Raw genomic sequence first — 27665 nt, forward strand, 5'->3', positions numbered from 1 at the left:
TTTACCCCAAAACACATTTTAATGTCATTTTCAATTCTTTGTTGGTGAAATACAAATGGAAATTAGGAAAAGAGTTGATAAAGGAGGAAATCTTCACTTCTGTTTTCTTTTATAACAAACTAACTGGTGAAAATTGTGTTCCTTGTGTTTTTATCGTGTTCTTGTGGCATTTTTCTTATGCAGTACATATAAAACGTAAATGAATCTTTAAACCACCTTTCTAATTTTTTTATTTAAATCATTGTGAATAAGGACCAGATAAAAATACAGATTGAAAAAGGTTGTATTTGTGACGTAGAAAATACGCCTGGCTGTATAAATCTGTGTCAATTTACAAACGACACAATATTAGTTCCCTGCTCTGACAGCAGTGGTACCCGCTGTGGTCTTCTGCTGCTGTAGTCCATCCGCCTCCAGGTTGGACGTGTTGTGTGTTCAGAGATGCTCTCCTGCAGAGCTCTGTTGGAACCCGTGGTTCTTTTAGTTCCTGTTATCTTTCTATCAGCTGGAATCAGTCTGACCTCTGACATCAACAAGGCATTTCCATCCACAGAACTGCTGCTCAATATTTTCTCTTTTTGGACCATTCTCTGTAAACCCTAAAGATGGTTGTGGGTGAAAATCCCAGTAGATCAGCAGTTTCTGAAATCCTCAGACCAGCCCGTCTGGAACCAACAACCACGTTCAGAGTCACTTCAGTCACCTTTCTTCCTCATTCTGATGCTGGTTGGAGCTGCAGCAGGTCGTCTGGACCGTGTCTACATGCTGAAATGCATTTAGTTGTTGTCATACGATTGGCTGATTAGGACTTTGTGTTAATGAGCAGTTGGACAGGTGTGCCTATGGCCAGTGACTGTAAGTCTTCATTTCTGGTATTTGCATTGAATACAACATCACAAGTCTTAGTTCTAAATAAAATATCTTCAACATTCTTGATTGAACTAAAAACGTGATGATTTGATCAGCAGCTTTTCTAAGATCAAAAGCTGGAAAACCTCATCGTGATGCTTCAGCAGGATTCAGACTCACACCCAGAGAGGAACAGAAATGAAGAAAATCGCACAAAACAACACAAATGAAGTCTGACCATCACTCACATAAAGACCAAAGCACCAACTCCCATGATGCACTTCACCCACTGCGTATCCTGCAGTATGTGAGTGTTTTTTTTTACTATGGCTGCTCTGCATCCTGTGAGTGCCACGTTAAAGAGAATCACATTCACCGATTGTAATTCATGCTCATGCAGCGTCCTGCCAGTGCGCCTGGTCAACACTCAGATGTCCGTATGGTTGATCCCAAGAAATCACTTCCATCTGTGAAGAACAGGAAGAGAAGGTTGTGAGAAGAAGAGCATCCTCATCCTCAGCCTGTGATGCAGCAGGGAGAGCAGCTTCCTGTCACGGGTGGACTTGGCTCAGTGAGCCAATGAAGCTGCAGCTCTACAGGAAACTCTTTTTGGGTTGGCAGGTAGCAGCCGGACTGACCTCAGAGTCTGCAGGTGGAAGTCTGGACTCTCCATCAGTTCATTCAGCTCATAAACATCTGCATCTTCCAGATTGTTGAATCTCAGGTCCAGTTCTGTCAGGTGGGACGGATTGGACTTCAGAGCCCAGACCAGAGCAGCACAGCTGAGCTCAGACAGACCACAGCTCCACAACCTGAATGTAGAGAGAACAGGAAATGAGTCACCAACACCAGGGATCCGTGAAATTAGAACAAGGTCAAAGTTGTGCAACTATTTCATCATCAGAGGATCTTCTGAACTCATATTAACACAGGACACTTCTGCAGGTTATGGATCTACAAAGACATTTATGAGAGAAAACAGCAAAGATGGACTGAAGGACAGTTCCAGCTCTGCTGAGGGAAGGTCTTTCTGAACATCAATGAGCTTCTGCTGCTCCTGAAACATAGAAAAGCTCCAGCATTAAGCAGGACAGTGACCTCAGAGTCTGCAGCCTGCAGTCTGGACTCTGCAGAAACCCACACAGGTGCTGAACTCCTGAGTCCTGCAGGTCGTTGTTACCCCGCAGGTCCAGTTCTGTCAGGTGGGACGGGTTGGACTTCAGGGCCCAGACCAGAGCAGCACAGCTGAGCTCTGACAGACTGCAGGCGTTTAACCTGAAACCAGCATAAACAGATTTAAGGTTAGACTTCAGACTGGAAACAGTGAACTGGAACAGTGCAGCGTTCAGATGGGACCAGAACCACACTCTGATGTTTCAGGACAAACCAAGGCTGCGTGAGCATCAGCTCCTGAGAGCAGCTCACCTCAGAGTCTGCAGCCGGCAGTCTGGACTCTGCAGAAAACCACACAGGTGCTGAACTCCTGGATCCTGCAGCTCGTTCCCACTCAGGTCCAGTTCTGTCAGGTGGGACGGGTTGGACTTTAGAGCTGAGGTCAGAGCAGCACAGCTGAGCTCTGACAGACTGCAGTTCTTCAGCCTGAGTCCAGAACACAGCAGGCGGTCAGATGATTTTATCAAGTGGATCAGTGAAGGTTCTGTCTGAAGATCTACATCCAACACAGAACTGACCTCAGAGTCTGCAGCTGACAGTCTGGATGCTGCAGAAAACCACACAGGTGCTGAACTCCTGGATCCTGTAGATCCCAGTTGTAGCTTAGGTCCAGTTCGGTCAGAGGGGTCGAGTTTGACATCAGAGCCAAGGCCAGGGCAGAAAGGCTGGTCTCTGACAGACTGCATTCATCCAGTCTAGATTCAAGAGGACGGAAATGAGCCGAATGTTGTTTGAGCAGACCATCTCACAGAGCAGCAACTCGTGACCCCAAACCTGCAGCTTCTGTGAGTCCACTTAATGCTGCAGCCAGAGTCATACTGAGCAGAAGTTCTGAAAACCACAGAAGAAGACAATGTCCTTCCCTTCAGAGCTGGAGTCTGACCTGAGAGTCTGCAGCCGGCAGTCTGGAATCTGCAGAAGCCCGCACAGGTGCTGAACTCCTGGATCCTGCAGCTTGTTCGCCCCCAGGTCCAGTTCTGTCAGGTGGGCCGGGTTGGACTTTAGAGCTGAGGTCAGAGCAGAACAGCCGAGCTCTGACAGACTGCAGTTCTTCAGCCTGAGTCCAGAAGAAAACAGATGCAGGTGTTCGTTCATAAATGTGTCTGCAGGACATTAGAGTCCTGATGGTTTAGTGAGGATGTCTGTCCTCTTCCACTGACACCAGAGGCATTCTGGGATTTGAAGGACTCTTCCTCTTCCTCCAGATCAGGAGCTCAAAAAGGTGAAAGCTAACATTATCAGCAGTCTGCACTTTCACTGGACCCAAGAAGAGAATGGTTCAGACACGTGAAAAACATGTGAGTTATGTTTGGGTTCTGACCTCAGAACCTGCAGTTTGCAGTTTGGACTCTGCAGTCCAGAAGACAGAAGCTTCACTGACTGATCCTGCATCTTGTTGTCACTCAGGTCCAGTTCTGTCAGGTAGGAGGGATTGGACGTCAGAGCTGAGGCCACCTCCTCCCAGTCAGTCTCAGAGAGGACACAGCCACCCAGTCTGCTAACAGAAACATTCATGTGGGGGGGTTGCAGTGCAGCTGTAGGGGCGGTTGATTTCACAACCACCCTTGTGTAACATGAGCCCAGAAGAACAGACCAAACATCTCCTCACCGAGCCTTCTTGCACCTCCTGACAGCTGGGATCAGTCTCTGCCGACCCTCTGCAGTGGATTCGAGTCTGTACAGGTCCAGATCATCCAGAACCTCCTCTGACATCAGCAGATCAGAGCCTGAAGCGTTCATCGTCAGTGACGCCGGAGAAATGAGACTACACTCGGGTCAAAGTCCAAAGTTTCCCCAACAGCTCGTAAAATGAGGAAAAGGTGGTTTGGCCCGGGAGAGAGCAGAACCCAGAACCTCTGGATGTTCTTTCCTCTGGAAATATAAACTCACTGAAGGGTTCCTTTCTCTGCAGCCCCGCCCCCAAAGAGGAAGTCATGTGACTTCCTCTGTAATCTGTGCATGTGAAACGTGCAGAAGAGATTCCATTCATGAACATGCCTGAAGAAATTCAAAGGAATTAAAAAGGTTTATGAACTTTAAAAAAAATAGAAACTGTTTCAAACATTAAAATACAATCTATAAGATACAAATCTATAAATAACAATAATGGAAAACACGTTTAAAAGCGGCCTTTAAAACATTTATATTTATATATATACATATACTAGTATTTATGACATATTCGAGTATCGTTTTTGTGAGTCTGATGTGTTTTTTCCATGATAGTTTACGGTCACTTATGAATCCTAAAAATGTGTTTTCTTGTACTTTTTCAGTTAAAGCTATTTTGTGTTTTGTTGTTCAAAGTTTCCTTTATGTGTTACCAAATATCACAGGTTTTGTTTGGTATAGATTTAGTCATAATTTGTTGCAAAGATTTAGAATAAACTCAAAAATGTCCTGTCTTTTACACAATTGTTCAGAACTAAATAAATTAAATCCAGATAATGAAAAACAGAACCGTCTGTAGAGCTGCTGGGACGTCCCAGCATCCTCCATCCTTCTCTCCACTGGAGAACATCAGCATCTTTGATCATCAGCATCATAGCAGTCAATGAGGGAATTCTTTCAACCTGACAGATTTCTGCTTTTTCTCAGGAGTTTCAGACAAATCAACAAACTGGTAACGTTTTTTCATTGAACCTTTATTTAAAGTAAGTTACCGTAAGTACATTTTATTTATATAGCACCTTTCACAGCACATAAGGTGCTTTACAGGTTAAAAAATATATATAAATATATACCGGTATATAAAAAACATGAAAACATAAAAGACAAAAAGCACATTTCACGTAAAACAATCATCCCATAAAAACAGTTTAACCAAAGACCCACTGAGATCCAGATCTGTTCCAGGGGGGACCCGGCTCAGAAGTTACCAGAACACCCCCATCAAACAGACAATAGCAGAAACACAAAGAAAAATACAATAAAAAGTACAACTATAGAGAAATTAAATATCGTACAATAAATAAAAAAGCTGCAGATCCCTAAAGCTCACAAACACAAACGATGGCTCACTTTGTGTCGTTTTCTGTGAACGTTTCCTGTTTTCCCTTTTTCTCTTTTGCCACCGTTGTCTTTTTCACATCAAATTCAACCCACTGCAACTGTTCTTGAAATAAAGAAGAGTAAACTCACTTGAGTAACTGAGTAAACTCAAGCTGAACACGACCAAGGAGGCGGTGGTTCTGCAGAACACTGGGACCGTGAACGGTAAAGCGGGGTGTAACGAGGGAACGCAAGGAGCATAAAAATAGAGAAATGAACATTCACTCCCACATCCACAGCCGTTTTGGCAGCAGTGGGCGGGGCCTAGACTTTTCTCTTTAAGTCCGGTGGTGGAGGTTCTGATTTCTGAAATCATCATCATCTTCCTCCCACTCAAAGTCCAAATACTCTTCCTCCAGACCTTGCAGCTGATTCCTGCAAACAAGTGTGATGAGGGGGGGGGTCACCATCCTACTGCTCCCCACAGAAATGATGGGGGGGAGGGGGGGGGTGTTGATCGTTAGGTTTAAAACAGACCGGTGAAAAAAAGCCGACTTACTTTGTGCTTGGCGGCTCGCAGTCAGCGCTGAAGTTTGGCCGCAGTCGGCTGGACTGGTCGCTTCTCTGAGAGTCGTAACTCGATTCCAAAGAAGAGCAGCTTTTCTCGCTGTCCAGAAACAGCTAGTGGTTAGTTACTAGTTAGTCGGTGGTTAGTCAAAAGTTAGTCTGTGGTTAGTCACGAGTTATTTTGTGGTTAGTTGGTGGTTGGCCAGTTATTAGTCAATAGTCTGTGGTTAGATAGTGGTTAGTAACTACTTAGCTAGTGGTAAGTCACTAGTTAGTCAGCAGTTAGCAAGTGGTTAGTTACTATTTAGCCAGTGGTTAGTCACTAGTTAGCCTGTGGTTAGTTACTACTTAGATAGTGGTTAGTCACAAGTTAGTCTGTGGTTAGCTAGAAGGTTAGTCTCCATTTTGTCTGTGGTAAGCTAGTGGTTAGTCACTATTTTGTCTGTGGTTATCTAGTGGTTAGCCACTAGTTAGTCTGTAGTTAGCTTGTGGTTAGTTACTAGTCAGCTAGTGGTTGCTCAGCTAGTGGTTAGTCACTGGTTAGTCTGTGGTAAGCCACTAGTTAGTCTGTGGGTAACTAGTGGTTATTCTCTAGTTAGTCAGTAGTTAGATTGTGGTTAGTTACTAGTTAGTCCGTAGTTATTTTGTGGTTAGTAACTAGTCAGTTAGTGGTTGCTTAGCTAGTGGTTAGCCACTAATTAGTCTGTGGTTAGCTAGTGATTAGTCACTAGTTAGTCTGTGGTTATCAAGTGGTTACTCACTAGTTAATGCCACTATTTATTCTGTGGTTAGTTTGTGGTTAGTCACTAGTTAGACAGTGGTTAGTGAGTAAGTGAGCTAATTACTAGTAAGTTGGTACTTAACTAGTGGTTAGTAATTTATTTGTTGGTGGTTAGCTAGTGGTTAGTCACTAATTAGTCTGTAGTTAGTAAGTGGTTAGCCACTAGTAAGCTGGTGGTTAGCTAAGTGTTAGTCACTAGTTATCTGGTGTTTATCTAGTGGCAAGTCACTAGTTAGTCGGCGGTAAGTGAGTACGTTTGTTAATAGTAAGTCGGTAGTTAGCTAGTGGTTAGTCATTAGTTAGTTGGTGGTTAGCAAGTGGGTAATAAATGAGTTCATCACTAGTTTGTGGTTAGTGAGAAAGTCACTAATCACATACTAGCTAGTAGGTTAGTTACCTAATTGTTAGTAATGCGTTATTTAATTTGCTGATCAGTTGTTATTTACTAGTAAGTGGCTGTAATGGGGGTGTGTCACTAGCTATTGGTTAGTTTTTAGTCAGCTAGTTGATGGAGTTAGTCAACCAACTAACTAGGTAGTCACTAGTTAGTTGGTTAGTAGTAACTTTTTATTTTAGTTGGTTTGTTGATAGTTAATAATCGACGAGTTGGGCGGTCAATAGTTAGTTGGCTGATTTTTTGTCACTAATAAGGTAGTTAGTTATAGCCTAATTGTTAACTAGTAATTAGTTGGTTGGTTCATTTTTAGACACTATATGGTCACAAAAGAGGAAACATCAAGTGGTTAATAAGTCACTGGTTGGTTTATTAGTTTGTTATTCCTTGTTAGTTGTTAGGCACTTTCTATTCGCTGGTTAATAAGTCAGTGGTCAATGATTAAGTCATTCACTATTAAGTTGATTGGTAGGTTAGTTGATAGTCAGTTGTTAGTTAATTACTAGTTAGTCCTTTCAGAAAGGTCAACACTCACTTTGTTCTGGAGTTTTCCGGTTTGGGCTGCAAGTCTTTCAGGAAGCCCTTTACAGAACGCCACCTGCAAACACGGAGACGCTCGGCTGTCACTGCCGCCGCCGTACTTTAGCGTTCAGCACAAAAACGCTCTGACATTAGAGGAAACTTTATTTTCACAACAGGCCGAAGCCCATAAACAGGCAAGTTCACAAACTAAAATCACATAATTTCCATGGAAATGTACCAAATAAGGATAATAAAACAGTAAATATAAAATAACATTTTTAAGAACCTTTGACAGATGATTTTAGAGTGAAGGAGTCAGCAGTGGACAGGAAAAGATAAAAGCATTTGGCTAAATGCAAATTCCTCTAAATGTTCCACATTTTGCTGTTAAACACGAGCTAAAGGGACGTGGAATAAACAGATGACAACTTACAGATGCCAAAACCAGGACAACTGTTCGGGTTTTGTACCGACGTCTCCCTGTGGCTCCCTACGACTCCCACAGGCTGGAAACTCCTCTTCATCTTCAGCCCAAGTCATCTCCGTTTAACAGCTTCTCAGAAAAGGAAACGTCTGAATCCTGGAGTTTATGATTTCCCTTCAAACACAGACCATGTTTACTGCCAGGATGAAATTTATGCTAAAACCACAAAATAAAAGCCGCTCCATCTTTTGCCAGAAGCTCTTTGAGTAAAACCAGTTTTTCTTTTGGATTCTGGAGAAAGGCTTTGTGTGAAACATTCCCTCCTCATAGCCTCTTCATGGCAGCGTGGGGGTCCTGCTGGGGTCACGCCGGGTCACCTGAGACCATCGGTTTAGTCGATTAGCTTTAAAGGCCACTTCTGGGTAAAGACGGCCCGTTCCAACCAGACTTTACCGTGGCTTCAATCCAGATTACAGGTATAATTTACCTTTTATGTTTTTGTTTTTCCTCCAACATAAACGATAAATCATTTAGTTAAAAACAGTTCTGGGAACATAATAATAATAAACTTAATAATCAACTTTATTTGTAAAGCACCTTTCAAGATAACATTTTTACAAAGTGCTTCACAGTAAAACACAGAATACAGAGAGAATTAACAAAAAGCAATTTAAAAAAGATAAGTTTTTAGCTGTTTTTTAAAAGAAAACACTGAGTCAGCAGATCTGAGGCTGGGAGGAAGAGAGTTCCAGAGGGATGGAGCCTCTGCTGCAAAGACTCTGTCACCTTTAGTTTTTAACCGGGTTCTCTTAACTACCAGCAGACCCTGGTCACATGACCTCAGGGACCTGCTGGTCACATGACCTCAGGGACCTGCTGGTCACATGACCTCAGGGACCTGCTGGTCACATGACCTCAGGGACCTGCTGGTCACATGACCTCAGGGACCTGCTGGTCACATGACCTCAGGGACCTGCTGGTCACATGACCTCAGGGACCTGCTGGGAGTGGACGGCTGCAAAAGGTCTTTTGTAGACCGGTGCTTGGTTATTAGGAGCTGTGTGTGTTAAAACCAGGATTTTAAATGCAGTCGGTAGCGGATGGGAGCATGGCCAGCTGGATTAACAACAGAGAGACGCGTGAAAACTTAGATGAATTAGTCAAAAGCCTTGCAGCAGCGTTCTGGACATCCTGGAGCCGTTCTAGAGGTTTTATGCTCAATCATGTGAAGATGGAGTTGCAATAATCAAGACTAGATGAAATAATAGCGTGGATGAGAATCTCCAACTCAGAACACAATTGGACTCAGTTTTGCAATGTTTTTAAGATGATAAAAACAAGAACGTACAAGTGACCCGACATGAGAGTCAAGGGATAAAACCGGGTCTATAGTAACCCCGAGGTTCCTGACAGACGGCTTGATAGAGGAAGCAAGTGGACCGAACCACTGGACTATCTGGAGGGGGCAGCTGTGAGGAGGACAGACTAGAACCTCAGTTTTAGCTTCATTTAGTTGGAGAAAATTATCCTTCATCCAACTGTTGACTGAATCCAGACACCTGCAAAATCTGGATTTTCAAAACATAATTGGGTTTAAAGACACATAAAACTTAACTAAAAAGAATTGATTTATCTTAACTGAAGCAAATAATGACGTTAGATCAAAGTATAAAGTTTCTCTTTCCAACATCCATATGTGGTCTTATCAGCCTCTCATGGTGGAAAAAGTATTATCTGAGCTTCTTCATCCACTAAATCATCTTCAAATGGACACGCCATGCTGCTTCACCTCTCTGAAAACAAACTAACCTTCAACTAAACCTGCAGACCAGGTTATGTTCAGAGCATGAGTTGCTATAGCAACTTGACCTACCCTGAAACATACCTCCATTTCTGGAACCGAAAGCTGAGGTTATCAACTTCCTTAGCCTCAAACTTATCGTGGGAGCTAGCAGAACCTGCTTCTTGGAACACCCCCCTGACATTCAAAATGGCTGCCAAGCAGATAAACAAACATTTGTCCAAACGGTTCCTGGTGAGAAAACAGGTGAGCAGAAAAACAGGTACAATCAGGTGGACACAAGTTGACACGCACAAGTAACAAATGCCACTTCGTTACAGGTTACAAACTGATTCAGTCTGCGTGCTTTCGCTACTTTGTGCACCTGGATCACCTGAACACCCCCCCCCCCCCCCACACACACACACACACACACACACTTTCTGCTCAGAGGCCAAAGTTTCAGGATTTAGTCAGAAAAAACAACATTTGAAGTTAAAAGCCAAAGTAAAAGAACTTGAAGCACAAAACTCCAGTTTTTTAAAGAAACCAAAAATCCTCCAGGAAAAAAGGATTAAATTAAACTCACCTTTCGCGTCTCGTGTCCCTCAAGAGTCTGATCACCTGAACCTGCCCACCTGCTCAAAGCTCCTCCCCCCTTTCAAAATAAAAGCGCTGTGGCGCAGATCGGCTTCAACCAGTGATTGATTTTATTGATTTAATTCATCATAAAAAATATACAAGAAAGAAAAAAAGGAAGAAAATAACTTTCATTATTTTTCACAGACCTGTAAGGTCAAAACTAAACAACCTAAAACATTTAAACATTTTTAAATCAACAAACTTCCCCAAAATTTGGACTGCGTCCGGAATCCCTCACTACTCAGAGCTCCGCTTTGCCTTTAGGGCCTTCACCGTTCTCTGCTGGTTTCCACAACTGTATGTAGAGCAGTTCTCATTCGGTCAAAGGTCAAAAACCACTATTCTAAAATCCAAAGCCCAGGAAATTTCCCATAAGTCTCTGCAAAAACCAGTCAGCATCCGTGCCGATCTGTGACAGTTCAGAGAGGAGCGGAGAGCGAATGATCAGCATTAGATTAGCAGATATGGACCACAATGCATTGTGTCTGGACCTTTGATATTTAAAAAAAGTATTTTTTATAATTCAGCCAAGTTTTCCTCATCAGAACACAGTGGAGTCATAAATAAAATGTTTCTATTTGAGGTTTTACTTTGGGAAATGGTTGGCGTCACATTTGGTGTTTAAAAGATCAACAACAGTTTCCGTGGAAACGCAGTAAAATCTCTAGTGTTTTAGGGTTCCAGGTAAATGTGAGCGAACTGAGACAGCTTTAAACTGGATTAAACTTACAGGTAAAAAATTATTCAAAAAAGTTAAGTTTTCATTTTTTATTATTTAAAAACATTTTTTTCTAATGATTCAACCTTTGGGGGGAAGAGTTTTCTAAATTAAAAGATAAAATCTTTTTAATTATGTTACATTTTTAGGTGAAGTCTAATAAAACAGGTGTGTTTTTTAAAACCAAAGCTGTTGGAATGAATGAAATCTGAGAATGTCAGTAGTTTTCTGCAGCGGTTCATGGTTCAGCAGCCTGTGGCTCTCGGCTCCGTCCTCAGTCGGCTTTGGAGCTCTTGCGTCTCCATGGATACACCAGCTCGCCGACAAACAGCTTTCTGACCAGCGCGGCCCACGAGTCTCTGGGGTAGCAGCTGGAGGCGGGGGTCCGGTACGTCTGGACCACGGCGCTGCAGCTCAGAGGGTTGATCTGTGGAGGAAGACGCAGCCTCGTGATGAAGGCGGCCAGAGGAGGGGGAGGAGGAGGAGGGAATGCGAGCTGACCTCCATCAGCAGGTGGAGGGCGGAGCCTGGCTCCTCACACAGGACCCGGAACTTCACTCCCTCTGAAACACAAACGTCAGGAACTGAACCTCCGGGTTAGCTTTGATCGATCTGACATCCCGCCTGACGCCTGCAGGAAAAACTTCTTCCCGACCTCCAGCTTTCTGCTGCAGCTGCAGCTAGGATTGGAACCAGCACCTTCAGGATGAGACACGGGAGATGGAGGCCGTCCTGCAGGAGGATTCCGGTGATGGGTGATCCCCCACGGTGTTAGAAAGCTGGTTGGTGACAGCAGAGCAGCTGCTGACCCAAACTCCGTCACTGACAGCCTCCTCTGCTCTACCGAGTCATGCCTTTTATTTTGAAAATCCAATGTTCTTTAGAGAAGTGGATCCCGCCCCGGTCCTTTGATACTGACCGTCGGTGGCGTGTTTGGGTGGAGCCGGATGGAACATGTATCCGAGCCAAACTGCGGCCCTGAACCTGACAGAGACCCTCTGTGGACTTGGCTCCTCCCAACCTAAAGCAGCTTTGATGCTGCCTTAGTGTGGGAGGAGCCGATTTGGCTCCTCCCACACTAAGGCAGCATCATGCTTTCATGCTGAAATACTCTCCAAACTAAAGAGATCAGGACTAAAGTTCACTCAAGTCTTCCTCGTCTGTTTCAGCTTTCCTGCTTCCTGTTCTGACGGTTTCAGGTCTGGTGGTTCTGGCTGCCTGTTTGGACCCAGACCAGAACCCTGGAGGGTCAGGCTGCCTGTCCAGGGTTCAGCAGGTAAAACAGGCGGTTAGGGTGTGTGTAGTCCCAGTTAAAGGGGGGGGGTGGTACCTGCCAGTCTGTAGGGCTGACAGATGCGCTGGCCCAAAGCGAACAGCGGGAAGGAGTTGATGAAGTCCACGCTGAGGTGGAGGACGCCCTGGAACAGCACCACCACCAGGCGCAGCTGCACAGCGACATGCGGGGGTCAAAAACAAACATCCCAGCTTTTCTTTGTGGGGGGTGTCATAAGGGGTTCGTCTCACCAGCGTGAAGACCAGGTAGTAGAGCGCTGTGGTGGGCAGGAGGAAGAGCAGGATGGTGAAGAGCAGCATCCCGATGAAGAGCTGCAGACACGGACCTTCGTTTTAGGTTTTTCAGCTGAGAACAGGGAACTACCTGACCAAACTGGACTCACCTGGTCCAGGTCGTAGGAGCAGGAGTCCACCCTCTGCCGCAGGACGTTCCACTTCTTCCCCCTGAAGAGCCTCCAGAGGGACGACAGGCCGTAGACCTTCATGCAGTAGAGCCTGACAAACACAAACACAACAGTCTGCTGGGTGGAGGAACGTCTCTGAACTGATGGATCATCGCTTTGCACTGGAGACGGAAAACATCTGATACCTGAATCAGGAACGACTCGTCTTAGAGTCCCACTCTGATCGTCTTCTGATCTGTTTTCAAAGCGTTCCCAGTGGTGTTTATGATGACGTTTTTAGTCAAAATCTAATCTCGTTTTCTAGGACATAGTTTCGGCAGAGCGGCAGGAGTTCAGCAGAAATTCCCCTCTGAGTTGTGGGTGAAGCAACCCCGCCACTCTTCCCGTCACCCATAACTGAGAGCTCTCTGTTTCTCGCCCACTAGCTTACAGCCCCTAAGAACATACATTAACGGAGAAACAGAAATGGCAGCAACTTCAGAACCGATCCAGATTCCAGGTCAGACCAGGAAAACAAAGACCTTCATGGATCTATTGGTCTGCAGGTGGATGATCAGAAAGGGGCGGAGCTGGGAGCTTGTGGCTCCGCCCAGCACATGTTCATCACAAGAAAAAAGCCACAAGAACACATTAAAATCTCCAAAAACACAATGTTCATCAGAGTGGCTCTTCAAAGTCTGACAGGTTGGAAAAGGCTCCACTTTATACGGCTGCTATGATTCAAGAATAAACTTATCAGAAAAATTGCTAAAATAATAAAACGTTTCCCAAAGGAAGCATGAGTTCACCTTGTGTGGCCCCGCCCATTTTCCAATTTCTTCTTTGAGTTTTTTGTGTTTTATGAGGTCTAGTTCAGTTTAAAGCACACACTTGTATTCAGAATTCTCTGTCTTCTCGGATCAGTCAGCCTCTGCTGGTTTGTGTCAAAGGTGGCGACGTCCTCCGACTGCAGATTCATCCAGCATCAAAGCTTCTGATCGGACCTCTACCTCTCTTTGAGAATTATGCCCCAAAACAGAGGAATGCTGGTCCAAAGTCAGACCTGTTTTGGATCCTTAATCCTGAGAAAAGTTCTAGAAATGAAGCAGAGGCTGCAGCATGTCAGGGGGGAGTACCTGGCTCCGTACACGTAGAAGCAGTAGATGTGGAAGGTGAGCAGCGCCACCATGTCGGACAGCAGCGAGAGCGCGAAGGTGAGGCCCAGGCCGGCGGACAGGCCGCCGTACCACAGGATCTGCTCCACGGACGGGGACAGCAGGTGGATGTAACCTGCAGGGAGACGCGGCGCTCTGAGCAGCAGAACCACACAACCACAACGTCTGAGCTGCTACTCACTGATCCACAGGTGGATGTGGTAAAGGAAGAAGCGGCCCAGAACCTGGTCCAGGGCCCGGTTCATTTTGAGTCCCGCTGGAGCTCCCATCAGCCACTGCAGCAGCTGCTCCAGCTCTGTGGCCACGCGCTGAGGAACAGGAGACAGCGATGAAGAACGCCGGACGCTAACGTGGAGGTTCTGGGGTCGGTTCTGGCCTCACTCACGTCGGCTGCAGGCACGAGTGCGCTGGCCAGCGTGGCCACGTGCTCGTCTCTGTAGAGCCAGGTCATGAGGAGGATGCCGAGCGCCACGTCCACCAGCACAGACACCACCGTGTTGGCTTTCCTGTGGACGAGGAGGCGTCACTTCAGGAGGTTCTGCCCCGGCTCAGGGCGGCGCCGAACTCACCTCGTGAACTCAATGTGACTGCTGGCGGCGCCGGGAGCGCTGATCGACCGCATGTGCTCGCTCCTGTGGCTGAGCTGGATGCAGGTGGACAGTTTGGAGGACAGGACGCTCAGCGGGAAGATCCTGAAGATCCTGCCGGACAAACAGAAGATCAGAACTTTCCAGAATGATTTGAGTTCACTTTGCAGGGATTCCAGATCACACAGAACCAGCAAATGGATCTCCTCACAGCCAAGAGGTTTTTACTGACATCAGTGTCTAGTTTGAAGGGGTTGTTGAATGAATGAATGAATGAATGAATGAATGAATGAATGAATGAATGAATGAATGAATGAATGAATGAATGAATGAAGGGACAGATATAAAAGCAGTTGTCCCAGGACCATAGCATAATGATTAAATAAGTGAGTTTGCAGCACTTGTCCTTAAACAGGCTTTGAACACAGGACAAAAGAACAATAATAACATTCCTGCAAAGAAAAATAGTTCATTTAAGAGAAGGACAACGACATAAAAGCAGATCAAAGTAACCTGATAAACGTGAGTTTAGTGCTGCTGCTGGTACAACCGGGACTTGGTTTGTTTGCTAAAAAGCTAAAACTGCTTCACAGACTTCAGGAAGTGAATTCCAGAGTCCCGTTCCAGATTCAGCAGGGAGGGACACCGTGCAGCTCCCACCTGAGACGGCTCTGGTGGATCTACGGCGACTCTCCAGCTTATAAATAAAAGTCCATCCTGGCTGCAATAGTAGCAGCTGCAGCCGGGGGACGGACACACAACCCGTTGGACCTCAGTTCTTCATGACTGCGGCACAAACAGTTCTCCAAAAGCAGCTAGATCCGGAAAAATGAAGCGGACTGGCCCATGATGGGTCCTGCTGAGCGACCCGAAGCGGCATGCTCTCACCGAAGGCGGCAAAACCGCGTCCAGATGGACATCGGCCAGCTGAGGAGCAGGCAGAGCGGCACTGACGCCCGCTTCAGCAGCTCCACCAGGATGCTGCCCTCCCGGCCCTCCGTCTGCCAGTGGGTCGACCTGAGCGGCCCGTCGTCGTACCGGTCCAGGAGGAAGAGCGGCTGGCTGCGGGCCACCGTCTGGAACACCTGCGGCGGAGGAGGAGGAGGAAGAGGAGCGGCTTACAGCAGGATGAAGGTGGCGGGACTGCGGCTCTGACCGTACCTGTCTCAGCTCAGAGGCAGCTGCCGTTTGGGTGTCCTCCATGTGGACGGGGTGAAGCCGGGACAGCATCACCTTCTTCTGGTCATAGTGAACAAAGACAACCTTCTCCTTCTCCTCCTCTTCCTCACCATCTTCCTCTGACCTGCTCTGCTTTTCCCTCTCCTCCCCAGCAGCTCCTGCAAAGGAAAGACAAGATTCCCACTTTGGTTCTTATTACTTTGGGAAAAAATGTTTGAACTTTGGGATTTAAATGGAGACATTTTATTTTGAAAATCCAGAAAGAAACAACAGCAGATGAACCAAAGTGACAAAAAGAGCAGAGAGAAAAGATTAGAAAAAACTGGAGGACAACTATTGAACACAAATAAATGAGACGTGAGAACAATATTCATCTTAATTCAGTCCTTTATGTTTGATCTGCATCTTCATCGACGCATCAAACATTTTCTTTCTTTTTTTTCAGTTATATCATGGAAGCGTCTCCATGTTTTTCCAGATCAGCTTGTCTTAAAGAGACACAGACCTTCATACAATCAGGATGTTTAGCTACACTTTAACGTTCACTTCTGGCTGAGGAGTAACTCTGGACTTGAACAGAGTTTTCATGTAAAGTATTCATTTGACAGACGTTCTGCTCCGATCAGATCAGAGTTTCAGGAGAAGGACTGACTCTGACTCCGGCTGAGGATCTGACAGGTGAAGCCCATTTTGCCCATCTTGCGGCTGATCTGGAGCCAGCGTTCCTGTGGGAAGATGGTGCTGAGATCCCTGAGGAAGCTCTCCATGCCCTCTTGACTTTCTTTAGGTAAACTCCAGGAGCCCAGCACCGCCAGCTCCTCCCCGCTCTGCCTCTGGATCTGTCGGGATGAGGAGAAGACTAGTTTGGAGGTTTCTTATTTACCGTCTTTATTCAGGTGATTATTTCAAACTCACCCCTAAGGCTTCAAACCTTCACAACACTCTGACACTAGAGGGGTTCTGCAGCCTCACCCACCTGCTGGATGTACTGTTTGACCTGAGCGGGGATGAACGGGTAGTGAATGACCGCCAGAACCACCGCCGAGTCGTGTCCGGGGATCCAGCGACCCACCAGCAGCCCGCTGTCCGCCAGGTTACAGCACTGCGGGAAGAAGATCTTCAGCACCATGGCGCCTGCAGACCAGCATCCAGCAGCTCTGCAGTCACAGGAAGTGAAGCGTCATCACAACAATGTTATTTCAGACATTTTGGTTCTAATTTATACAGACGTTATACTTTTAAAACAGACCAAAGAAAGGCCACAATGGCAAAGATATTGCTCAAAATAACAATAAAAAGCAAAAACAGGAACTCAATAAACTGACAATATTCTGTTTTTAATCATCTTTAGTAAAGTTTACAGACAGAATCCAACAGAATAAAATCTGATCAGATCAATGTATGAATTCATCTGTTGTCATTTAGTTTCTCTACATTTATCAATATATTAAATTACAAAAATAAAATTCGTATTTTTCAAAAGAAAAGGGGATTTGTATTAAAAAATGAACAAAGCACTATCAAAGACGACTTTTTATTAAATATTTTCGCTTTTAAAGTGTGATGGGGAGAGCGGCCTGCTGCCATGCCCTTCAAATATCGAGTCCGGGCTCTGTTGCCATGGGAACGAGAGGAACGGCATTGATTTGAGCTTAAATCGATAACAACTGGAGGATAAACTGGGTTATGTGTGATGGGGAATGTCAGCGAAACACAACAAAAAGTCACTTTAAAGGGAAAAAAATGACAGAAAGGAAATGAAGTTAAAATCAAGTTTATAATAAAAGAACTCGAGCCAAAAACTGGTCTGTTCAGTTTCACGATTATCGTTTTTCCCGAATAAAACTTTACAAAAACGCAACGAAATAAAGATTTTTGATGTTCAGTGGGAATAAAATCACCAGAATGTTTCAACAAAGAGATATGAACTATGCATTTACCTGAAAAAATAGGAATTTATGTGAAAGTCTTCGTTGTAACGACTCCGGGCTAACAACAGGCGGGCGCCATTTTTTTTGTTGATGGTCCGTTTATGTAAGTGGTCCGACAACAAACGTGGAAGCTGCGAGTTCCGCGTCAATCAAAAACCGATATTTAATTTATATTATTTTTATTTGTTCTTTTGCTTTTTGTTAAAAAGAAAAAGATAAAGTAAAAAAAAATGAATCGCCTTTTGTTTTGGTAACTCCTAAAAGAATTATTTTGTTTATTAAAAATCCAAACTTCTTGCCTTGATCATTCTCTTTTCTCTGATTGAACGTTTATTAGGGTTTTTGCTATAGGAGATATTTATGTTTCTTCATATTTGTGGGTTTTTCCAATTCCAGCACTTCAATATGTTCATATTTTTGGAAAATGAAAATAAATAAATAAAAAATAGTGTTGATATAATGGTATTGAACTTTATGAAACATTTATTACTATACCGTAAAAGATTTATATAATGTATAAATATGTTTATGTGAACCCTAATTTATTACTTTATTGTACCCGAAACCCACAAAACCTTTTTTAATTCTGTAACTAAATCAATAATTTTTGTTTAAATTGAACATCTGACCCTTTTATTCTAGTTTAGGGCAAACACCCTTTTATTATGAGATATGCCCAAATATTTTCAAAAGAATTTCACAATAGCCACGTCTCATTCTTTAAATTTATGCAAAACTAAGGGAAAATATTGGCAGAAGGTTCTTTTGACTCACCAGAGCGGCTCAGAAACTCCCTGCTGCTCAGGAGGAGTCGGCCCAACTGTCAGGAGGTTATCTCCTCCTGCAGGGACACGGCCTGAAAAGAGCGGGAGGAAAACCTGCAGCCAAAACAATCAGCACCAGTTATCTGCTTTACAAAAAACATTTGAAATTTCCAACCAGTAGAAACAATATCACCCCAGTGACATTCTGAATTTTCAGCAGAATGTGTGCTAATAGTGTAAACGTGAAAACATTATTAATTCTTGGATGAACTTCTAACTTAAGATCGTAGTATGAAAAAAAGGTCACCTATTTTTACATCTTTTCAAGGAAATTAATTAAACCCCTTTTAAAACTTAATGTTTAATGATTTCAATGTGTCAGATTCTTAATGTATAAGAGCTTATATGTCTATTTCTGGTTAAAGGTAATTATAATTGAATTATCTCCATGCATATATGGATGTATATAAATGTGAATAGAATTTCCAGTCAATTCTTGATTAATTATCCTAAGTTGTTTTGAATAGATATATATTTTTTCTTTTAGATTTTTCTATTGTTTTGATTGCTTAAATTAAAGCACTGTTTTAATTTTACTCTAAAAAGTAGACGCAGGATTTCCCTGGAGGAAAGGAGAAGTTTAAATGTATTAGAAAACGTTCAGAAAATTCTTTCAGGTGCATTAATGATTCCCAGAGTTCACACTATAACCATTTATTCCAAATATACTAATATTTACTCAGATTTTGAGGTTTCTTTCTCCTTGTTTTACAAAGACAAGGATTCTGGAGTTTATAAACTGCATTACCCATGAGCATTAGCGAGAGATGTGCGCGGTGGATTGTGGGTATAGTGGAGGTAAACAAATGCTCGCCGAGGATGGCGCACAGATTGGCGGAAACCGCGGAAATCTTAAAAGAATTCAGCGTTCTGTTCTTTGCCATGAGGCGCGTGGCGGCTCTGCCCTGGACTGTGAGTGAGAGCACGCGCGCACGCCGACCCGCGACTACGCGCGCGTGCCTTTGATTAACGCGTCCACCGAATCCACGTGCGCTCAGGGACCAACAGAGAAATAACTTATGTTGGTGAATCCCGGTCACGTGATTAACAGGAAGTTTTCTTTAGAGGAAATGACAGAAAACATTTTCATGAAAACATATTTATTATTATTGGACAAGTTTGTTTGGGGAGAAATGTGGGCGGAGCCTGACCTGCTGACGCCTCTCTCATCCTGTGCGCTTCCAGGCTGTGGAGGAGGAGCTGCAGAACTCCAGATCTCCGGGGTTCATCTCAGAGCTCCTGGCTCAGGTCAGTTAGCCTCTGCAGACCGGGTCAGCCCGAATCGGGATCCAAAATCCACAGGGACGTGTTTTCTCCCCACAGACCTGCCTCCATCCTCTGTGCCAGAAGTTTCCCCCCTCCGTCAGATACAGGAGGCTGTTCCTCTCTGAACTCATCAAACGGGTTGGTTTGGTTTAACTCAGGAATGGTCAAACCAGGGGGGGGCTATGGAATGACCCGGTCCCGTGTTTTTGCGTGCAGCAGGAAGCGGCGGGCTGCGACCCCCTGGACGAGCTGTACGACGCTCTGGCTGAGGTGGTGGGGGCTGAGGAGAGCAGCGAGAGCTTCAGGAGCTACAGGCTGGTATGAAGCCGCTTCTGGATCCATAAATTCAGTCTAGAAAAGGAGTGAAGATACTCTATCAGGACCGCGTTCTGTTGTGGTTCTGCAGCCCTGCGGCGCCTTCGTCAGCCTGCTGGAGAACGCCGCCCTGATCTCCGTGGGAACCACGGGCCTGGTGACCTGGGAAGCTGCTCTGTACCTGGCAGAGTGGGCTCTGGATCACCCGCAGCTCTTCGCTGGCAGGTGCCTCCTCATCCTCACTCGTTCAGATCTCAGAGATCTGAAGACCAGAACCAGAACTCTGCAGTGACGGGTCCGTTCTTCCGGCAGGACGGTTCTGGAGCTGGGAAGTGGGGTTGGGATGAGCGGCATCAGCATCTGCCGCAGCTGCAGCCCGCGCCGCTTCGTCTTCAGCGACTGCCACCCCGCCGTGCTGCAGAAGCTCAGGCAGAACGTGCGTCTGAACGGCCTCGGCTCGGACTCGCGTCCCGCCGTCCGTGTGGACCAGCTGGACTGGACCACGGCCACGGGGGAGGAGCTGCGGGCCATCGGAGCGGACGCCGTCGTCGCTGCAGGTCAAGGAAACCTCCTCTCAGTCTTCTGCAGCAAAGGTGTTTGTAGTGGGCGTGGCCCAGCTCTATCAGACTCCGCCCCCTCCTGCAAACATCAGAGGTCTCCTTTGAGTTGAGAACATTTTCTCAGATCCAAGCAGCTGCAGCTTTGACTGAAAAAATGTACAGATTTCTGGGAGAAACCAAAAAGGAGACGTAGTCTTGGAATCAAAGTGGATCGGTCCAAAGGTCACATGACCTGATGGTCAGCACTGATCCCTCTTTTCTGGATGGACAGCTCGCCTGTCCGTCATTTGAACGTCTCAGAGCAGGTGTTTGATGAGGACAAACGGTCTCAGCTGTTGTGACACACATCTTAAAAACCAGAACTCGTTTTATTTTGAAGTCCTGTCAGGCTTTAAAGCAGGCTCTTGTTCTGAAAGCCTCCTTCCTGGGTCTCTCCCTGACAGACGTGGTGTTTGACCCCGACCTCACAGGAAGTCTGGTGCAGCTTCTGTCAAAGCTCCTCCAGCGTCCGTCCACTGAGGCACAGCCGCTGGTGCTGATCTGCTCCACCATCAGGAACCCACAGACGTACGGCGGCTTCAAGCTGCAGCTGGGTAAACCCCTCTGTCCTGCGCGCGGCGCCATGAAGCTGACCGTGACCTCACGGCGTGTGTTTGTGCACAGAAAAGGCGGGCCTCGGCCACGAGGTGATGAGCGAACCGGTGCGTCACGTCTTTCCCTACGACAGAGTGACTCCCATAGAGCTGCTGAAGGTCTTCAGGTGACAAATAAAGGTTTTCTTCACAAACATGTGTGACGGTTTTTATTTACATTCAAAGGAAAGAGGAATGAAGGAAGGGAACCGCAGCCTGCAAACTCTTGAAGTCTCTGATGAGGATTCAAGTCCGCCTTCATCAGGAAAGTTCTTCCATCTTCTGGTCCTGCCCCTCTTTCCTTAAAGCAGCTGCCCCTCGGTGTCGTCCCCTCACTAACAGTCCAGCGCAGTACCCGGACTGACCACCGGGAGGCAGTGTGGAGTGATGCTGTTCCAGGCTCCTCAGCATCCTGACCTCATCCCTGGTTTGTGATCAGAGGCAGAACATTCTGGTCCCAGTTCTCGTCCCAGCTCTGCCCCCTGGTGGTCTGCAGGTTCCTCCTGAAGGCTCCCAGTCTGCCGGGACGAGGAAACTCTGAGAGGAGAGACTGAGAGAGAAGAAGCATCACAAATCCATTTAGTGGTTTTTATTGATGGGTTTAAAATAAACGGATCCTGAAAGCAGCCGAGCGTGTCTGCAGTGCAGCTCCGTTCAGTACCAGAAAAGCCCAGACGGCGTGGATGGCTGCTCTGCAGGAGCTCCTCTCACCTTCAGCTGCTCTGCCAGCTCTGCAGAGTCTGTGAAGATCAGGCCGTTCTCCTCGTGCTTCACCAGCTCCTGCAGGCTGCAGAGGAGGAAGAGCAACGTGAGACGAAGGTGCAGGCAGAGAGGGCAGCTCCACTTTTAGGTGGGTGAAGTTCCCGAACCATCCTAGGAGAACCCTGCCTTCGCTGGGATAGGCTCCAGCAACCCCGTGACCCCAAAGGGGGCGGAGTTGATCCGAAAAACAGAGAAGGTGGGGGGATTTTACCCCGTTTGTCGCCTGACAGGAGAGCTCTCACCAGCGGAAGCGGATGGCGCAGACAGGAAGACAGCATCCGAACATGTCCACCACCTTCATGGGCAGATCCAGACCGCTGGACGACTTGTGGAGACAAACTCCCACATCTGCTGAGCCTGCAGACAGAAAAACAGAGTTTGTGAAAAAACTTTGACCGTCTTTGTCTTCCGGACTTTCTAACAGGACCTTCTGATGGAGAGCAAACTGACCTAAGAGCAGCGGGTAGTCCTCCGCCTCCAGCCAGGGCGTGCAGATCTTAACGTGCTGCAGACGCAGAGCCCCCATCAGCTTCCTGTAGTGTTCCTTCTGGGGGCCTTTACCTGCACAGGTGCACACAGCCGTTAGCAAACAGGATTTGCTTGGACGCTCTGCAGGCGGACTTCACTCTGCTGGACCTGTGATGACGCAGACCACATCCGGCAGCGGCGCTCCGCCTCCAACGAAGCCTTCGTACTCTGAGGAGACGGAGAGGACAGAGCTGCAGGGGGGGCCTTCAGTTAGCATGTCTGTGAGGGGTGGGGGGGCTTACCTTCCAGAGCCTTCAGCAGGATGGAGAAGTCCTCGTCCTCTGTGGACGGACAGACGGACAAGAGTCAACCGGATTCTTCTTGTGAGCTCCTGCTGTGGAGCGGCAGCCGTGATCCACAGCAGGACGTGGATCGAACAAGAAGACACCCAAAATCCTGATTCTAGATATCTGGAACCTTCATCAAACTGAACAAAAGGAGATCCTAACCAGCTGAAATGTTCCCTTTTTAAAAAAAAAAAAATATGTTCCAGTTCTTCAATAAAGTGGATAAATCTGCTTCTCAAACTGGGACCAGAGTTTCTTCCTCCACCTGTCCAGCTGGTGCTGCTCAGCAGGAGCGCCGGGCGCTTCGTCCTCAGACTCACGGCGCCGCCTGTCGGCTCTCGAACGGTGAAGACGGAGCTCTCCTCGTCCTCCTCGGACCTGAGACGAAGCATTAGATCAGGGGGCGCAGCGGGCAGCCGTCACGGGGCGCCTCTGCGTCACCGCTCACCCCTGAAACTGAGGATGAGTGCGAGCCAGCCTGACGAAGAGCTGGTGCTGCAGCTGCAGTGGAGTCTCCCTGAAGATGGAGGCGGGCCGGTCGTACAGCGTCCTCGCCCTGGAAGAGACGGCCGCCGTCAGTCGCAGGTTTCAGATCAGCCTCGTAATCAATAATGTCCCAAAAAAATCTGTCAAGTTTTGTTAGAGGCTGCTGGAGCCTAAACGCTGCACAAAAACAACTAGAACCTGGTTCCACAGAGCAGACAGAACCACATGCATCAGCAGGTCAGGCCTCATCCTAGAACCCGCTCTAGAAGAACAGAACAGTTCTGCTGTGTGCAGAGAAACACAAACACTCCACTCAGGAAAAGATTGACTTCATGGATTCAAAATCTGGATCGGTTCATTTGCAAAAACGTTTTCTACAAGAAAATGTTTAAAAATCACAAAACCGGATGAAAGCAGAACCGAGAACCGCTAAAAGAATCCAGTGATCTCAAAAACCATCTACAGATTATTCCACAACAAAACAACATCATTAAAACGTCAAACAAAACCCAAAAGAACCTGAATGAACCCGGATGAACCCAAAAGAACCCAATGAACCCAATGAACCAGAATGAACCCAATGAACCCGAATGAACCCAATGAACCCGACTGAACCCGACTGAACCCAAAAGAACCCGACTGAACCCAAAAGGACCCAACTAAACCTGAATGAACAAAAAAGAACCAAACAGAACCCAAAAGAACCCGACTGAACCCAATGAACCAGAATGAACCCAATGAACCCGACTGAACCCAATGAACCCGACTGAACCCAAAAGAACCCGACTGAACCCAATGAACCCGACTGAACCCGACTGAACCCAATGAACCCGACTGAACCCAATGAACCCGACTGAACCCAATGAACCCGACTGAACCCAAAAGAACCCGACTGAACCCAATGAACCAGAATGAACCCAATGAACCAGAATGAACCCAATGAACCAGAATGAACCCAATGAACCCGAATGACCCCAATGAACCCGAATGAACCCAATGAACCCGAATGAACCCAATGAACCCGACTGAACCCAATGAACCCGACTGAACCCGACTGAACCCAAAAGGACCCAACTAAACCTGAATGAACAAAAAAGAACCAAACAGAACCCAAAAGAACCCGACTGAACCCAATGAACCCGACTGAACCCAATGAACCCGACTGAACCCAATGAACCCGACTGAACCCAAAAGAACCCGACTGAACCCACATGAACAGCAAGTCTCTCACTTGATGCCCCAGTTCCTCTGGAGGTCGTCCTTCATGGCGTTGGTGACGCAGAGGTGATGGGTCGCCAGAGGCCCAAAGAAATGTTCGTACCTGCAAGACGGAACACTTTAGTTCTGTTCAAAGGAAAAAATGAAGAGGAAACCAAAAACTACAGAGAGCAAGAACACGGGGGGGGGGGGGGACAGACCACTTTGCCAGGCGGACCACAGGATGCCCCGCCCCGTGGCTCAGAGCCATGATGGTGTAACCATAGTTGTGCCAGTCGATGATGAAGTTGCTGCCGCGGAGGACGCACACCAACCACGCCACTGCAATCCCAGGCAGCCCAGGAGGATTCTGGGAAAACGCAGAAATGCTAGTCATGAAAGGGTTAAACTAAACCTTCCTGAGGCAAAAAAACAGGATTTACCTTACAGAAAATATTGGATTTTAGCAAAACAAATTCAAATATATTGAAATATTTCATATATTTCTAAATATTTTTATAATATATTACATAAATATTTCAGCTGTTGCAGCTAGAAAAGATGGAGACTTTGATGGAAGAAACGATGGAAAGCTCCAGGATAGCTCTATGTGACTGCAGCCGTCTGCTTTATTTCAGAGAAAAAACAGACTTTATACTGAAAAGGAGTCCAGAAAAAACAGGAACGCTGGAGAGGCGGAGCCTTTAGATCAATGTGCTGAACTGTAAACCCGACGTGCTTCTTTTCTCCCTGCTTCACCTGCATGAGGACGTGGGCCTGGAGCTCCATCCTCAGCAGCACCCAGAGCAGCTGCACAGACTGCAGGACCACCTTCATGGCGTACGAGAAGAGCTTGGGTCCTGCAGGGACAGCAGCAGGACATCAGAGGCAGAGAAGACGTTAGCCCCCCACAGAGGCGGCACCTCTACCTCCAGCAGCCTTCACTTCAGCCATGGAGACCATCCGGATCTTCTCCTCCTTCATCACGTCCGGATGAGGTTTGCTGTCTGGACACAAACCAAGATTCACAAACGGACGTTAGAGATCTCAGTCAGTCGCTGTTGGACAAAAAGGCAGATTTCCTTTAACAGCTCCTCAAAAATCTGGAACTTTTTTCTGTTTTGGTCAAAAATGTCGTTTATTAAAACTTCAGTATTAAACTAATGAGTCGCTATAATCCAAAACAGATTCTCTATAATCTATTGATGATCACAGCAATGAATGAATGAAGGAGTCTTTATTTATAAAGCACTTACGGCTTACAACAAACAAAAAATGCAGCTAATTTCTAATTAAATTTGCATTGAAACAGCAGTAAAATCCATGAAAGAAGGATTTTAAATATAAAAATAAAATGAATAAATGACGACAAGATCCCATCAGATACTGAGGATTAAAGCCATTCAAGAAAATGAAAACCTTCAAACGTGAAAATGTTTAGGTCTGACATCATGGAGGAATATTCTTCTGTAACTGGGAACGGGAAAAGCATGAACACCTCGGCGTTTCCATGGTTACTGGGCAAATGAACCTGGTTGGCAGACTTTAAACTAACAGATTTATGTTCAAAGCGTTCCCAGTTTTTTTTTTTTTGTAAATTATGATGTTTTAGCCAAAATCTAAGAACCTGTGTCGTTTCCTAGGACATAGTTTCTGCAGAGCGGCAGGAGTTCAAACCCCTCACAGCCCCCACGGCGAGCAGTATCTGACCCAGTTCTGATCCAGATTCCTGCTCAGACCGGGAAAAAAAAGACGTTCGTGGGTCCGTTTGTCTGCAGGTGGACGCATCCGAAAGGGGCGGAGCTGAGAGACTTTGGCCCAGCCCATTACATTTTATATTTAACAACTACGATCTTTTTCTAGCGACATTTTTTCATCTGCTCCCAATTCAAACAGTTAGAATAAAGGAATCCTCAGTCATTTTAATCTGAAGTTTCTTTATCTTTGTCCTCCATCGTTAGAAAAATGCTACTAGAAAACGTAAAAAAACATGATTTTCCTCAGAGTGGGTCTTTAAAACAGGAACAGCGGGAAAGTTTGGATTGAAGTCCCACTAAAAGACCAGAATCCAAGAGTCGGTGAAGGGAGACTGGACTGGTGTGTGCAGTCTGGATGTGAGGTTCCCGTCTCTCACTGTATGCGACCCTAAGGCTGCACCATATGAGGAAAACCTGCCATTTCCAACATTAGTGATCAATATTGCGATGACGATTTAACTTGCGAGAAATGAACAAAGATGAAAACAACCAAAAACATTATTTCCATTAACTGCAATAGTTTAACCCGCTTCCCCCCTAAAACAGTGAACAGAGCTCAGAGGATCACACCAACGACTCTTCTCATCTGTCAAACCGGTTTCTGGACCTAAAAACTGACATCTTTTTGGGACTGAAACCTGAATGAAACCAAACTGTCTGAACTGACGTGGATTCACATCCGTTTCTGATCATTTTAGTGGGAAAAGGTTAACGTGATCAGAAATGTCTCTGCGGTTTGTGATGAGTTTAAATGTAGTATCACATCAAAGAGTGAGAGGGTTAAGTTTGGCTTAAAAAGATGTAAGGGAAGACTTTCCAAACCAGAGATGGTCACATTTAAGGCCCGTGAGGCGTTCACTGACCCACAGGACAAAACCAACGCAGGTTTACACCCTCCGGTTTAAGCTCTGAAAATGCCTGATAAATGTTAATTTACTTTTAAAATCTACAAAAGGGCTTTCAATAGTTTTAAAAAATATATTCTATGAAACTTTTCTGCATTTGAGAATGTTAGAAGTCCTACTTTTTAACCTCTGAACCGGCGAATCGGAAGCTAACGTTCAGCCTCATTTCCGTTAATCTTTCTTTAAACTCTCTGCAAGAGGAACTAAAACGTCTCACCTAAAAATCCCACGAAGGAAACCCGGTATCCGTGTCTGCTCAGGGACAGAGCGTGATACTGCATGCGGGGGCTCCGTCCGATGTCCCCGAGTACCAGCACGCACACCCGCCGGTCCGTCCTGGCGTCCCGCCGCCGCAGCCGCCGGACCCACAGCAGCAGCAGGACGGCGGGCAGCGTCAGACACACCGCCGGACACGTTCCGCTCGGGAGGGCGACGAAAAGCGGCGCCAGAAGCGCAGCAACTACCGCGGAAACAGTCAGAACCGCCGCCACACTCGGCGCCATGTTTGTTTGAGTTTGTTGTGATGACGCGGCTTTGAACGAGGGGGCGGGGCCTCTGATTTAAAGGGACCGCCGTGTTTTTCTGAGACGATTCATGTTTAGGTTTAAAGAAACCTTTAAATTCGGCTGCTGAGTCACAACAATTTGCATAAAGAAATACTCAGAACGGCGGTTTCAACCTTTATTATATTTGAATAAGTCCCCCTTTATGAAAAAAATGACACAAGAACATGTTAAAAATATTAAAAACAGCTTTC

The 27665-nt window shown here is 46.1% G+C and overlaps 4 protein-coding genes across 6 annotated transcripts; 1 reads left to right on the forward strand and 3 right to left on the reverse strand.

The window, feature by feature from the left end:
- On the reverse strand, positions 1-4152 carry LOC101157370 (NACHT, LRR and PYD domains-containing protein 12-like). 2 transcript variants are annotated; one of them, XM_023957251.1, is made up of 8 exons: positions 3632-4152; positions 3344-3520; positions 2906-3079; positions 2541-2717; positions 2275-2448; positions 1948-2124; positions 1488-1661; positions 1-1316 (listed from the first exon to the last, which is right to left on the reverse strand). In XM_023957251.1, the coding sequence occupies exons 1-8, from the start codon at positions 3760-3762 to the stop codon at positions 1307-1309; spliced, it is 1194 nt and encodes a 397-aa protein (XP_023813019.1). In that variant the 5' UTR covers positions 3763-4152; the 3' UTR covers positions 1-1306. The 2 variants fall into 2 exon arrangements, with proteins under 2 accessions (XP_023813019.1, XP_023813020.1); XM_023957252.1 differs by having other exon boundaries at positions 3344-3517; positions 3632-4147.
- A 3138-nt stretch (positions 4153-7290) lies between these two features.
- On the reverse strand, positions 7291-18268 carry pigq (phosphatidylinositol glycan anchor biosynthesis class Q). 2 transcript variants are annotated; one of them, XM_011477723.2, is made up of 16 exons: positions 18164-18268; positions 16435-16615; positions 16111-16297; positions 15441-15616; positions 15168-15364; positions 14262-14393; positions 14078-14198; positions 13874-14000; positions 13654-13807; positions 12518-12629; positions 12366-12446; positions 12172-12286; positions 11343-11404; positions 10071-11268; positions 7711-7875; positions 7291-7353 (listed from the first exon to the last, which is right to left on the reverse strand). In XM_011477723.2, exons 2-14 carry the CDS (start codon positions 16585-16587, stop codon positions 11116-11118), a joined length of 1770 nt encoding a protein of 589 aa, XP_011476025.1. In that variant the 5' UTR covers positions 16588-16615; positions 18164-18268; the 3' UTR covers positions 7291-7353; positions 7711-7875; positions 10071-11115. The 2 variants fall into 2 exon arrangements, with proteins under 2 accessions (XP_011476025.1, XP_004071147.1); XM_004071099.4 differs by lacking the exon at positions 18164-18268 and adding an exon at positions 17399-17493.
- Positions 18269-18969: 701 nt separating this feature from the next.
- eef2kmt (eukaryotic elongation factor 2 lysine methyltransferase) lies at positions 18970-21141 on the forward strand. Its single transcript, XM_004071100.4, has 8 exons — positions 18970-19125; positions 19399-19461; positions 19537-19617; positions 19696-19797; positions 19886-20019; positions 20107-20351; positions 20798-20947; positions 21018-21141. The coding sequence occupies exons 1-8, from the start codon at positions 19033-19035 to the stop codon at positions 21116-21118; spliced, it is 969 nt and encodes a 322-aa protein (XP_004071148.3). The 5' UTR covers positions 18970-19032; the 3' UTR covers positions 21119-21141.
- alg1 (ALG1, chitobiosyldiphosphodolichol beta-mannosyltransferase) lies at positions 21142-27442 on the reverse strand. The gene is made up of 13 exons (XM_023957253.1): positions 27126-27442; positions 25176-25253; positions 25006-25106; positions 24468-24616; positions 24281-24370; positions 23012-23119; positions 22829-22941; positions 22519-22557; positions 22385-22444; positions 22199-22309; positions 21991-22105; positions 21698-21773; positions 21142-21536 (listed from the first exon to the last, which is right to left on the reverse strand). The coding sequence occupies exons 1-13, from the start codon at positions 27409-27411 to the stop codon at positions 21405-21407; spliced, it is 1458 nt and encodes a 485-aa protein (XP_023813021.1). The 5' UTR covers positions 27412-27442; the 3' UTR covers positions 21142-21404.
- Between the last annotated feature and the right edge of the window lie 223 nt (positions 27443-27665).

Source organism: Oryzias latipes, chromosome 8, assembly GCF_002234675.1.
Source record: "Oryzias latipes chromosome 8, ASM223467v1".
Taxonomy (NCBI): Eukaryota; Metazoa; Chordata; class Actinopteri; order Beloniformes; family Adrianichthyidae; genus Oryzias; species Oryzias latipes.

Excerpts from the sequence above, each read along its gene's own strand:
- LOC101157370 (XM_023957251.1), bottom strand. The coding sequence starts at position 3,762 with ATGAACGCTTCAGGCTCTGATCTGCTGATGTCAGAGGAGGTTCTGGAT. Across the intron at positions 3,080-3,343 it reads TGCAAACTGCAGGTTCTGAG|GCTGAAGAACTGCAGTCTGT; the intron begins GTCAGAACCCAA and ends TTCTGGACTCAG. Across the intron at positions 2,718-2,905 it reads TGCCGGCTGCAGACTCTCAG|ACTGGATGAATGCAGTCTGT; the intron begins GTCAGACTCCAG and ends TCTTGAATCTAG.
- pigq (XM_011477723.2), bottom strand. The coding sequence starts at position 16,587 with ATGGTGCTGAAGATCTTCTTCCCGCAGTGCTGTAACCTGGCGGACAGC. Across the intron at positions 12,447-12,517 it reads GCTCCTACGACCTGGACCAG|CTCTTCATCGGGATGCTGCT; the intron begins GTGAGTCCAGTT and ends CCGTGTCTGCAG. Across the intron at positions 11,405-12,171 it reads TCAGCCCTACAGACTGGCAG|AGGGAGTGAAGTTCCGGGTC; the intron begins GTACCACCCCCC and ends TTTGTGTTTCAG.
- eef2kmt (XM_004071100.4), top strand. The coding sequence starts at position 19,033 with ATGGCGCACAGATTGGCGGAAACCGCGGAAATCTTAAAAGAATTCAGC. Across the intron at positions 19,798-19,885 it reads GCTTCAGGAGCTACAGGCTG|CCCTGCGGCGCCTTCGTCAG; the intron begins GTATGAAGCCGC and ends GTGGTTCTGCAG. Across the intron at positions 20,020-20,106 it reads CCGCAGCTCTTCGCTGGCAG|GACGGTTCTGGAGCTGGGAA; the intron begins GTGCCTCCTCAT and ends TTCTTCCGGCAG.
- alg1 (XM_023957253.1), bottom strand. The coding sequence starts at position 27,411 with ATGGCGCCGAGTGTGGCGGCGGTTCTGACTGTTTCCGCGGTAGTTGCT. Across the intron at positions 22,942-23,011 it reads ACTCATCCTCAGTTTCAGGG|GTCCGAGGAGGACGAGGAGA; the intron begins GTGAGCGGTGAC and ends GCTTCGTCTCAG. Across the intron at positions 22,106-22,198 it reads GGACTACCCGCTGCTCTTAG|GCTCAGCAGATGTGGGAGTT; the intron begins GTCAGTTTGCTC and ends TTCTGTCTGCAG.